Source organism: Lepisma saccharinum, chromosome 1, assembly GCF_977018435.1.
Source record: "Lepisma saccharinum chromosome 1, izLepSacc3.1, whole genome shotgun sequence".
NCBI lineage: Eukaryota > Metazoa > Arthropoda > Insecta > Zygentoma > Lepismatidae > Lepisma > Lepisma saccharinum.
In genome coordinates this window covers 122,036,299-122,049,046 of record NC_139229.1, presented here as the reverse complement: position 1 = coordinate 122,049,046, position 12,748 = coordinate 122,036,299, and the positions used below count along the sequence as shown (strand labels likewise).

The window sequence follows — 12,748 nt, the reverse complement described above, 5'->3', positions numbered from 1 at the left end:
ACCATATTGCTGCACCATACACTATGTAAAGTATAATTGGAGGATTGCAAATTATAAGTTAACTCTTCCTCCTTAGTTCTTGATATTTGATGTCACTTTCTGCATTTTCACATTAACACTGAAAATGAAGATAAATTATGTTTGTGTGGAATATGAGAAAGAACACTGAGCACTGCCTGGGACTCAAATGCAGAAGTTTTGAAGGCAATAATGTAAGTCCGGAACTCAATATGTTTCGCAACTGAGGGGACAAGTTAAATATTTCTCTTGAGTTTGCATGAAATGTAAGGTCATAATTGTATTTTACTTACAGAATTCCGCCAAATTACAAATCGCTTGTCTATTGCACAGCCATTAAACATGGAGGAGAGAGAGAATGGGAATTCCTTTGGCAGAGCTACCAGAGGGAGAATGTAGCATCCGAGAGAAGCACCATCCTCTGGAGCTTAGGATGCACAAAGGAGATTTGGCTCCTACAAAGGTGAGTCTGATCCTGCTCAGAATGAGGCCTTGAAAGAAACAATTCTGTCTCTGAAAGAATTCTGCTACTGCCATCGTTAAAATTCTGACTTCCAAGTTAAAAGAAAATATCCAGTTTTTCGTAAAATTACTGTATACAGCATAGGCCATTAAGAGAAGGAGGGATGTAAAAATTTCCAAGATTACTTTTAAAGGATTTCTTGTATAATATGAAATACGTTTGAAAATTGTTTAATATAATCAAGATTGGCACTAACATGTAGGGAGGTGATCATAACATTTGTGGCATGATACGATTTTTTTAGGGATCACTCTAAGAAACTCGGTTTCATGTTTTTTTTAAAGACTTTTATTTCACTTTCAAAAGAACATAACTAATTGTTGTTGGAACATACAGTTACAATCTGAGTAGAAGATTTTCAGTAAATGGTTGTCATCATCTAGATGATTATTAACTCTGCCAAGTTAAGGATTCATGCTTCAGTGCTTTGTAGTAAACACAATGATGTTACCTTGGAAACAACTAGAATGAGATTTGATTCTCCACACCCCACCTACTTGACGTGCAATATCTGTGTTGTGTTCTGTCCATGTGTCCTTTATCCATTTCTATCTTATCACCACTCATCCTCATCTTTGCAATTACCAAAAGTAACAGAAAAGTGAAGTAAAATAAAATGAATTAATATATCAATTAAGGAAAGAGTCTATGTGCTTTACTAGTCTTACTGTTCCTCCACTGAGCATTCTCATATTATAAATTCTACACACAAATTGCACATATGCTCGATTTTTCATTATTCTTATCACATGTCAGGTTTCCAAAACTATGAACTGTATATATTCTATAACAGTGGGAAAATTTTTATATGTAGTCTCTGAAATAGTAACATATAAATTTACCAACATGAGTTGTGCAGCTTGTATTACGAGTTAAAAGAACCAGGTCATAAGTTGAAAGAAGCAATCTCTAACAAATTATTCTTAGTATTCTATCGACTTCTAGCTGACCTGGTAATTCCATTTTATAATAGTAATGTACTACGAACTAAAGGGCCCTTACATTTCAATTCTTACTAAGGCATAGGCACCATAATTAGTCATTGTAATGTAACCATCATGTCATATTCCTTCCTCAGATTTTGAATTAAGGTGTGCATCTTGCAAGGATCTGTTAGAATAAACCTGACCAGCATGTCACTTCATTACTTTGTTCTGTTCTGTTTTACTAGAGAGTTCATCATCATTATCCTTTGCCGTTTCCTGCCTCCAGCTGGGTCAGCATAGAAGTCAAGCCTTCCACCATTCCTCTCTTTCCACAGTGTTCCAATCTTGTTCTCTTCTCCTAACACTTTCCACCATCTGCTCTTTCCACTGACATCTTGGTATCCCCTTTGGCCTTACTCCCACTCTTTGTGCATTGTAAGATCTTACTTGCAGTCTTTCTGCACCCATCCTCTTCATGTGTCCAACATCTAATCTATGCCTGATCTATTCTGTCGTGGAACTTCACCACCCCCACTGTCTGTCGTATCTCATCATTCCTTATTCTATCACTTCTAGTCTTCCCCAATATACTCCTTAAAATTTCATCTCCACTGCCTGCATCTTTATTTTGTGTGTCTCTGTCATTGTCCAAGTCTCTGCTCCATACGTAATTATTGGCACATAGTATGTGTTATATATTACCTTCTTGTATTTCATAGGTGCATCCCTGTTCCATATTAATCTTCAAATACTTTGATAGAGTTCACCACCCATTTGTTCACTTCTGTTTACCTCCACATCTATTCTTCCACTTCCCTCACTTATGCTTCCTAGATATTTGAAACTCTCCACTACCCTCAACTCTTCCGTATCCACCTTTATTCTTGGTATATTTCTTGCTCTGATTCTTCTTGTTATTAGAACCTCATTCATTTCTGCACTAAATGTCATTCCTGCTCTTCTGATTTCCTCATTCCAACTATCAAGCTGTCTCTAGAGAGTTAATGTACATTATTTATTTCAGGTACTTGGAATGGGCCTTCTCCAAACAATCAGTCATAAGACGTCAGGACAGTGGAGCAGTTTTTTCTTCTGTTTGTAGAAACAGTGCAGGATATTTTCTTGCCAAAGAGTTTCTAATGACTAGAGTCAATGATATCTATGAACAGTAAGTAATTATAGTTGCACATATAGCTAGAAACTATCAAATACATTTTATAGACCTTACATTAATCATATACCAGGTGTTTCAGAAATAATTGAGAGGTTATAAAATTTTATTACAAATAAACTATTGAACTTACGTTAATGAAACCATTCCAGAATGAACGAGGAATGCTAACAGTTTGTGCATGTATGTTTTGTTAAGCTGAGAGTTCATATTTCTGGCCCTAGGCAACACTTGCAGTGTTTTGGTCCCCAAGATCACAGCACCTTACACTTTGTGACATCTTTTTCTGGAGTTTCATCAACGACAGGGTATTCATAACATGATACCACGTGACATCGCAGACCTAAGAGAGCATATCATCTCAGCGCAATACACTATCAACAGGCCCACGTTGATGGGAGTGTGGTAAGAACTAGACTATCGTATCGATGTGTGACGTGTCACCCATAGTATACATATTGAATATTTGAATAGGTGTAAAAAAAAAACCTGTTTGCATTCCTGCTTCGTTCTGGCTTTAAAAGTAAGTTCAATACTTTTTTTTGCAAGAAATTTTTGTAACTCCTCAATTATTTCTGAAACACCCGGGACATAAATTTGTATGTTCTATATTCTAACATACAAGTTTAATTCATTTTAGAAGAAATATACTAAAGGTGTACTTTTAACATGCAAAACATGTCACATTTCGATCTAGCTGTGAAAATTTGAACTATTTTTTTTACTCCTCAGCATTCGCTTCCCCAGCTTCTATACCAAGTTTCAGTGCAATCCATCGATTCGAACGGGCTTCAGAGGGCTCTGAGTAAGGCAACTGTTAATTGTGGCCACCCAGTAAATGCTGAGTACTAAAACACAATGTGGTATCCTAATTGTGTTTTCCTGCAACAGAATGCAGGATCATTTCATTTCAGAAGTAGTGTGATCATGTAGGGAATAGATAACCTGTTGAATGCGAGTGTGATGTGCGAATTTTGTTGATACAACAGACCAAAGACTTAAATGTATCTGGTGTCTGGGTATTTGGGACAGTGATGGATTAAATTCATCATTATCAGTGGGAGCATGTTAAGAAATAGGGGGAAATGTAAATGTAATAATAAATGGCTCTTTCAAGTTTGCACCTTATTATTTTCTCTATGGCCATTTACGATTTAATAGCTGATTTCCAGACACTTCCTAACACTTTATAATACCTAAAACATTATGTTGTAATTACATTGCATTGAACAAGATGAACTAATCTATTGTTGAATTTTAATATCCACTTTACAGCCACGGCCCTCACATATTCTCTGGATTGATATCTTCAGTATCAGCTTACATGAGCACAGACACGGAACTGGATGAAGTAAGTATATTGGTGTGAATGTATATTCACAAATTGAATAGTAAGGTATATCTAGAATCCTTCTACAAATATGCTTTTCTTCAACATTGTAAAAGTTACTTTTATGGAAATACTTTGGAAAATGTCAAGTGGAATTATGTTCTAAAACATAATGAGTACAGTAAAACCTCGTTAATCCAGACCCCGATAAGCCAGACATCTCTTAATCTGGACAGACAAAAAAAAGCACAATAAAGAAAGGACAATGGAAGGTTTTAAATGTGGCTAGAAGTCAACTAGAGTACTTCCCAAAGAAAAGGCAGTCAACCACTGAAGAATTTCTGTTTCCCGCAGACTTTGTACTGTACTCAGTGGCGTGCCCAGGGGGGGGGGGGTTTGGTGGGGGTTAAACCCCCCCCCATTGGTTTCGTCATTTAAAAAAATTCAAAACAGAAATACATTTTATTTCATAAATCGCCAATATTGTAAAATGTTTACATTTGGCAATGAGAAATGTATTTGCTTCTTCAATTACTTTTGATAATATTGGAGTTGAGTTACAGCAATGCACAAGCATTCATTCATTCCTTAGTCACTGAAAAGGAAGGAGAATTTCCTTCTCAGTATGGTCAAGAAAAGAGCCGTAACCCTTGGAATGCGAACTGAAGGAATCCCTCCTCCCCTTTCTTTCACCCACGATGACCCTCTTAGGAGAATGACCCTCCCTTTCCTGTTACGACAGTGCTGCTAACTTCCCTTTTCTTTCTTTTCCCTTCTTATACCATTTATGCCAGCAGAGCAAAGTTCTGTGAGATTTGAATCACTACAATTAGTAGGCAAAGTAAGTCGAAATCTTATTTCGCACCTGGATGCATATTTATTTCAAAATATCAATAATTATAATAATAATAATAATAATAATAATAATAATAATAATAATAATAATAATTGTTGCAGGCAGTAGCGAAGCATGGTTTTACGAAGGAGGCAAGCGATGTTTTGTACAATAGCATGCCGGGAGGAAGGGAGGGGTGAAGGATGCGTTATATAGCCCAACTGGCCCAGTCAGTTCATAAACAAAATAAAAGCAATTAATATGCCAAAATATTATACGTTTTACTCTTGTGCTCTTTACAAATTAGATATTTTTTTCTCAACCAATTTCCAGCCTTCAGTTTATTGAATTTTCTTGTAACATGTGTGAAAGATCTCACTTGAATTTGTGCGTAAATACGTAATTTAGCAGTTTGCAACACTACTGACACTGACACTACTGGTTGCTGTCAACACTGGTGACGTAATTTGAGCTGGACCAAGCTGGATGCATGGTTCAGACATTCGACCGCCCGGTATCTTTGGCCCAATTCCTGGTGTTCACTGGGGTTGTAGCGAGTTGCAGTCTGCAAGGTAGCAAGTCGAAGTGGTCGTGTTGTGTGTTACGTTTCTGCGTGTGTAATAGATTTTTGACATGGAACTAAAGATGGATAGAGAAAAGAGGAGAAATACGTATTAGATTATTTCCAAAAGAAACAAAAAATGGAAGTTGAAGCTTCACCTTCCACAAATAGATCGTCAGAAATGGTTGATTTAAGTTCAGAGGAATTCCATCCGAATTGCGAGAGTGAAACGTGCAAACTTTCAGACTCTTGATATTCAACAAGAAGGCATAACAGAAGATATTGCAAACCTTGTTGCAAAATTATGTCAAGGAACTGTCGAGGTAAGTGACGTTCATTATTTGATAGCAGATATATCCATAGGCGGATTTAGAATTGTTTTTCTGGGAGGCCACAGCATGGGCTGTAAGCATACAATCGTGTGTGTGCAGGGGACGGGGGTTGCCCGCGTGTGTATGTCTGGAAGACGTGTGTAGGATGTCACCCTATATCACCAATAAACTTTCACAGGGCGAGAGAACATGAAGATGAACAAGTTTCCTCAATGATTTCAGGGGCCTCACCGATGGTGGTGTAATCAAAGAGGTCCTGGGTTTGATCCCTTGTGAAGGTGCATTGCACAGTGGTACGTATCCCGATTTAAACTTTAAGTCCAGTCCCGATTAACGTATCTGAATATAAAATGGACTTTACAATCATTTACTTTTTGTTTTGTTCACGAACCATCGAAAAACGATATTACCTATCTTATAGATCCACCAAGGCATTTGAAACCCTGGCGTCGGAGCAGTGGCACGTATTTTCCGAGGTCCCAGAAAGCTTGGTGCTACTATACAGTGTATATGTATGCAACCACATTATAAAATCACGGTTGCCATGGACAGTTTTATTATTTTGTAGGAAAGGGATAAAATTTGTATTACGACACGGGATAGACTAGATAGGCATCCTGTAAATATTCCTTACAAATCTTCTGAATATTTCTCTTGTACAAACGCAACAAATACAATAAGTAATATACGTGTGCAGTAATAAATTCATTTTCTGAAAGCATCTTTTCTGACATCAGTGGTCGAAGTAGGTGATGCTGCCTCCAGTTAAGAAAGTTTCACAAATCATACCCCCAATTAGAATAATTTTCATATTGAGCATCCTCCACCTACTGTATTGTCTCCATGTTGATCCATACAAGGATGTACCCCCTCGTATCTCCAAAATCGATCAAATATCCCCTCCCTTTTCGGCTACGAATTTCTATTTCGAGCACTGTGTGGCAAGATTTTGTCGGGCTCAGTGACAGATCCTGTGGTGCGGTACTGGGCTTCGGAGGGGAAGGGGGGAGTGGCCCCTTCAACAGTTGGTTTCGCAGTTCCATAACGTTAACATTATACAAAATTCCTCTCCATAGACCTAATATGAAAATGAATATGACACATTAATGACACTGTAGTAGAAAATGTTAATTACTGAAGGGGTTCGTATTTGTTTGTCGACTGTCAAACAAATGTTTTCACCAATAATATAATAATACAATGCCAAAAATGTACACAATATTTAGCAAAATCATCTCCACAACAAGTACAATGTTGATTGAATTGATGTTTTAAATCCACAGTAAGGCCAATCGGGACTGGGCCTAAAGTTTAAAGTGAGATCCGAACCACTATTAGCCTCCACCGGGTATTGAACCCGGAACACCTTGATTACAAGGCGACGACGCTCACACTGAAATGAAACTGTGGTATCGTCATCTTGCAGCAATGCAATGACGTCCAGTAAATGCTCTTGAAGCAATTGATATATGCAGTGAAGTAATATTTCCCTGGGTAAACACACGTTTGCGCATATTATGTACAATCCCAGTAACAACAACATCAAATGATAAATCATTCTCAAGTTTGAGGCGGTTGAAGACCTATCTTCGAAATACCATTTGCGAAGAAAGATTAAATGGGTTAGCTGCTCTGAACATTCACCGGGATATAAAAGTTACTTGTGACGACATATTGTCAGAACTCGCACAGAAATCTGGGTGCCTAAATTTCAGAATTTAAATTGTTGAACTGTGGTACCTTATTTATTACTGTCTTTAAGACATCAAGTAGTCTTAATCTCTTTAATGTTGTTACAATGTTGAGTGTACATATTTTTTGTTTAAAAATTATATTTGAGCAATTAAATATAAAATATTAATAATTTGGAAATATTCAAGCAGGTGCTTTTATATGATGCAATAAAAACGTGAAGCATCCATAGCAAATACATTGATTGCGTTCATTGGGGTAAAATCCAAGTATATTAATTATCTAATTTATTACAAGAAATTTGACCTGTGAACTGGAAAATGTATTGGATTCATAACCCCCCCCCCTTACGAAAATCCTGGGCACGCGCCTGACTGTACTATATAATGTATTTAGGCCTATGCCCTTTAAATACACCATTAAAAACTTGTTTTGTTGCTATAAACAGAGTTTTAATGCACTTTTTACTGTTCTTTTAGGTTATTTCAGTTCATCCGGACTTTCGTTAAACCCATAAACTTATCCCCCCATTAATCTGGATTAACGAGGGTTTACTGTATTTAAAACAAATACCGGATTTTGCCTTGCATTCCACTATTCATGTTCAATGTTATGTTTAGCAATTGGGGTAGTTGCAGGTAGAGAAGAACAAAGCCCTCTCAGAGAAAACATGACTAATCAGTCTTGGAAAGGCTGAAAACTTTCTTTGAAGATACACATCCAAATGGTTACTGTCCTCACTTTATTGTGGGTTAAAATGGATCTTTGAAGGCCAAGGGAATTGAACTCTTACAGAGAACAGTGAAGTTATTGTGAGTTGATCACTCAAAGATAGCCTTCAATGGGCTCAATTAGCTGACAAGTGAAACTAAAGAAAATGAAATCAGCATTTATGGGTAAGAGGAATGCTAAATGATAAATGAAAGGAAGATTTATAAAAAGAGGCACCTAAGTTTCTTGCTTGGTAAATGTATACAAAATAGAATGTGCTGAGGGCTTGATGCTTAGCTTCGGTATTTAGTGTTTTAACGAAGTCTGAGAAGTAGGCCTATAATTAGAGGCACATATTTTTGGTAAATAAAAAAGCAAAATTTCGGTACAAAAACTGAGTCAATTTCGGGTTCAAAAGCGGTAAATAAAATAAAATATCGGTGTTATAGCGGTGAAAAATTGGATGAAAAGTGGTATATAAATAGACATTTAGGTTTTAAAATTGTGAATATAATCCTAAATTTGATTTAAAAACTACACTTATTCCACAGAATTAATATTTCACTTCTAATAGCACATTTATGTAGTTATCAGAGTATTAAGTTTATTTCTGTGTAAAGGAGTCCATTTCTACTTCTCCAATATTAACAGCAGATTTAATCAATTTTCCGGGAATTGCATAACTCTCAGGATAATTCAGACCTCAGAAGGTGTTGCATCGGTGAATAAACCCTAAATTTCGTGTTTAAGAGTTAATTTCGCTTTTTGCAGTTCATTTCGCATTATTTGGTGACAAAACATGGTCACAAAATGCATCTCACACCTTTCAAAAACATGAAAAATTAACACTACAATGTGTTTTTTCAAATTTCGTTTTTTCGTCAAAAACGAAATATGCATGCCCCTACCTATAATGTGTTGTCTTAGGCTTGAGAGATTGGCATGTAACCTTACTTAACTCCCAGATCTCACTTGAGACAACAGTTAGTTTTAAGTCAACTTCATGTCAAATAGGCTAATCAAGATTGGGCCTACAGTTCAAAATGGTATCTGAATCAATGTGCAATGTATCTCAACTGGCAATCGAACTTGGAACCCCTTGATTACAAGATGACACTGTGAACACTATGCCATCAGGGAGGCTCTCTGCTTAAGATGAATAACATGTAGTTTTGCTTTCTGCAAATACATGTACTAAATTGCTAAAATAAATTAAACCTTTACTTAAATTTACTTCAAGTTATCATTTTACCTAAACTTATTTTCAGTTCATTGTATTCGGAACTTAGGCCATGAAATTTCACTATATATCAAGAGTCAGTGCAGCACAGCTATTACCACATGTTCTCCACATTTTAATCAATACCCTCTGGGCATGACATAAAGATGTTGCTTATGTGACGAAGTGGTGACTGCAGGTGCTCCAACCACATCAGCCACGGAGAAAGACAACGTTGCAAATATTGTTGGCAAGATCATTTTGCTACTTGCTGCAACTACCATTTCGACATGGCAAACTGAAACTATAAAGAATGTTCAATGAGAATCCTAAATATTTTTTGTGGGGAAGGGATAAGATGTAGTTGAACAATAGTGAAAACCTACTACAAAAATCTGAAAGGCCTATTTTCCGATTGTTCATCATGGTGAAAATAAAGTTCAACTAAAATGTCAAATAGTATACTTTTAATTGAAGAGGCTGGAATTAGATAGTGCCAAGACACATTTTTGTACTTGTGAGAAAGCAGGTTTTAAAGTTCAAAGAAGTCTGCAAATCTATTTTTACGCTTGAAATTTCTTACTTGACTAGTATATTTCTAGTACAGGGTGGCGCAGAGAAACGACAAAATTTCAATTGACGTAAAATGCACAAATAATCACAGGAAAAAATACATTTAATGATGGATATACATGTACATAGATAGTATGCAATTAACTATGACATTTACATGTCATTTTACATGTCACTTTACTTCTTAAAGATTGCACCAGAAAGAAGTGTTCCATCTCGGCGCACACATTCTGAAAGTCTGCTGTGGAAACTCTGGAATGCCCGCTGTATCATGTCTCGAGGAATATCAGTGATTTCTGCTGCAATCTTCTGTTTTAGTACAGCAATGGTTGCAGGACGTGCGCTGTACACTTTACTTTTGAGATGTCCCCACAGAAAGAAATCGCAAACACTGAGATCAGGGGATCTCGAAGGCCATGAAATGTCACCCTTACGTGAAATGATCCGCCTTCCAAACAATTTGCGAATCGCCTCCATCAACTGTCAAGCAGTATGTGACGTGGCTCTGTCCTGCTAAAATCACATGTTGTCGGTGTCAAGATGTGCATCGTGCAACTTCGGTGCAAAGAATGTTTCAAGCATAGCAACATATCGATCTGATGTCACTGTTGTTGCAATGCCTTCTTCACTTTCAAAAAAAATATGGGCCGAAAACACCATGTCTTGACACTGCGCATGATACTGTAACCTTAGGGCTATGTAAAGACGCTCTTGAAGTTGACAAGGATTTTCCGGTAACTAGTAAAAGAAATTGTGTTTGTTAACATAGCCGCTAAGGTGGAAATGAGCTTCGTCAGACATCCACAAATTGTTAAGGAAATTGGCATCCTCGTTAACCTTAGTCAACACCAATTCGCAAAACTTCTTATGCAACACAGGGTCTTCAGGATGTAATTGCTGCACAATCTGTAACTTATAGGGGTGGAACTTCATTTCATGCAGTATTCTTTGGACGCTTCTTCGACTACACAGTAGGGCTGATGCATGTTGTCGAACGGAGGAGCGAGGGCTCCTCTGAATGGCAACTCGAACTGCTTCAATATTCTCTGGTATACGTACTGTTCGAACTCTACCTGGGGGCTTCTTCTTCAACGCTGAACTGGTTTCTTCGAAATTATGCACCGGTGTTGTAATCGCACGAGCCGATGGGACACGAGCATGACATCCTAGCTGGTAATGCTGTCAAAATACCCTTTGCACTGAAGTCACACTATCACCATTCTTATAAAAAGCTTTCACAGCAAAAAGCACGCTCCGAACCATTACAATGCTGCATCATTACTAAATGGCAAAGCCTCCTCAATGACGTTGCATCGGTCCTGAACAAATGCCGGTGCTACAGTGTTGCCAATTTCACGGATAAATGGATAAATTTTGAATATTGGATATGGTTATTTTTTATCGCATTCTGATAGTCCCACATGGTTAGATCAAGTGAATTAGACTCACTTACACTGTGTAGCTTCTTTGAATACCATTGCCTAAGTCAAAGCCGCCCATACTTATACTTTCTGTAAAGTTTCTGTAAACATACGACGCTGGAAGTTCCAGAATGTCTACCAGTCGGGAAATCCTGGAAAAGTAGAGAATTTAATTTTTCTTGAAAAGTCATGGAAATGGGGAAATTTATTTTGTTTCTAGAAAAAGCAACATTTTTGTAGTAGTGCACCAAAAGTGAGTGAACAGAAAAAAAGGACAAGCAAGAAATGTTAAAATTATTGTGGACAAACTGTGCTACAATTTGATATGCTGAGTATTACTGGTACTTGTGGTAGAAAATGTCATTAAATACTCTTGGAAAAGATCATGTTTTGAACTATTTTCATTTACAAGTCTACTTTAGCAAGTGGCTATATAGAAATTCCTAGTTGTTGCAATATTTTGGAGTGTGTGTTTGGTAGTGTTAAAAGTAATACAGATTTTGTTACTAAATTTTACTATAATTATGTATTATTTATGCTATAATTTTTTTTAAGAAAGAATTCTTTGTTAACCATGTGTGAATCTTCTATAAACTTGGTTAAGTGGGATTCTAAGTGTGATGTTAGCTAAAATATTGAGGCCTTCCATATATGAATTGCCCTAATAATTTTAGTCTGGAAAATTTTTGTTCTTGGTCTGGAAAAGTCAGGGAATCTTGTTTTTATGGAATTGTAGACACCCTGAGTTTCTACCAGCTGTTTGCAAGGTTCATTTTATGTTACCAATATTGAACAATGTGAAATTACCAAAAAAAAAAAAAAAGTAAATTTAAACACATCAGAATTTTTTCATGTTTTCTTAAGATAAATGTATGCTCTATATTGCCATTTTCAAAAATTGTTCTTGCAATTTTTCAGCTGAAGAACTTTGTAGCAAAATACAAGCACATTCTACAACATAATACACGCAGAGTTGAACAAGCATTGGAGAGCGTCGAGTCCCATGTCAATTGGATGAAGAGAAATTATGACATCATAATTAACTGGTTGCAGAAGAATCTTGGGCATGAATGAATCTTCACATCGTTACGGAGCAAGGTTATGTAGAGAGTTCAACCCCATGAAATGTTATATAATGCTAATAATAAAGCCTGAAGTTTTGTTTTTAATCCACTGCTTTTGTATCTCAATCTTTTAATCACAAAGTTTCCCCTTTCTTGACTACAGATAGAGTAGAAATATTGTTAATGCTCTGTGTTGTAATGATAATTTCCTAAATTTGGATGCACTCAATTAATAAAAATAGACTGATGCAGAGTTAGAACTAATTTGGCTTGACCGTACAAGTTAAGTGTCAACACATTTAATTTTTGCAACTTACTCTAGGTGGATACCTCTACATCTCCAACTGGACATTTTCATGTTCTGCACTGCG

The 12,748-nt window shown here is 36.7% G+C and overlaps 1 protein-coding gene across 1 annotated transcript in view; it reads left to right on the top strand.

Annotated features, from left to right (window-relative positions):
- Nucleotides 1–12,476, top strand: part of LOC145987660 (aminopeptidase N-like) — a 39,282-nt gene extending 26,806 nt beyond the window's left edge. The window contains exons 11-14 of the mRNA XM_083122177.1: nucleotides 314–481; nucleotides 2,492–2,635; nucleotides 3,914–3,989; nucleotides 12,232–12,476. Coding sequence (XP_082978303.1) covers nucleotides 314–481; nucleotides 2,492–2,635; nucleotides 3,914–3,989; nucleotides 12,232–12,387 — 544 coding nt within the window. The 3' untranslated portion in view covers nucleotides 12,388–12,476. The remainder of the gene's footprint in view (nucleotides 1–313; nucleotides 482–2,491; nucleotides 2,636–3,913; nucleotides 3,990–12,231) is intronic.
- Nucleotides 12,477–12,748: the final 272 nt, after the last annotated feature.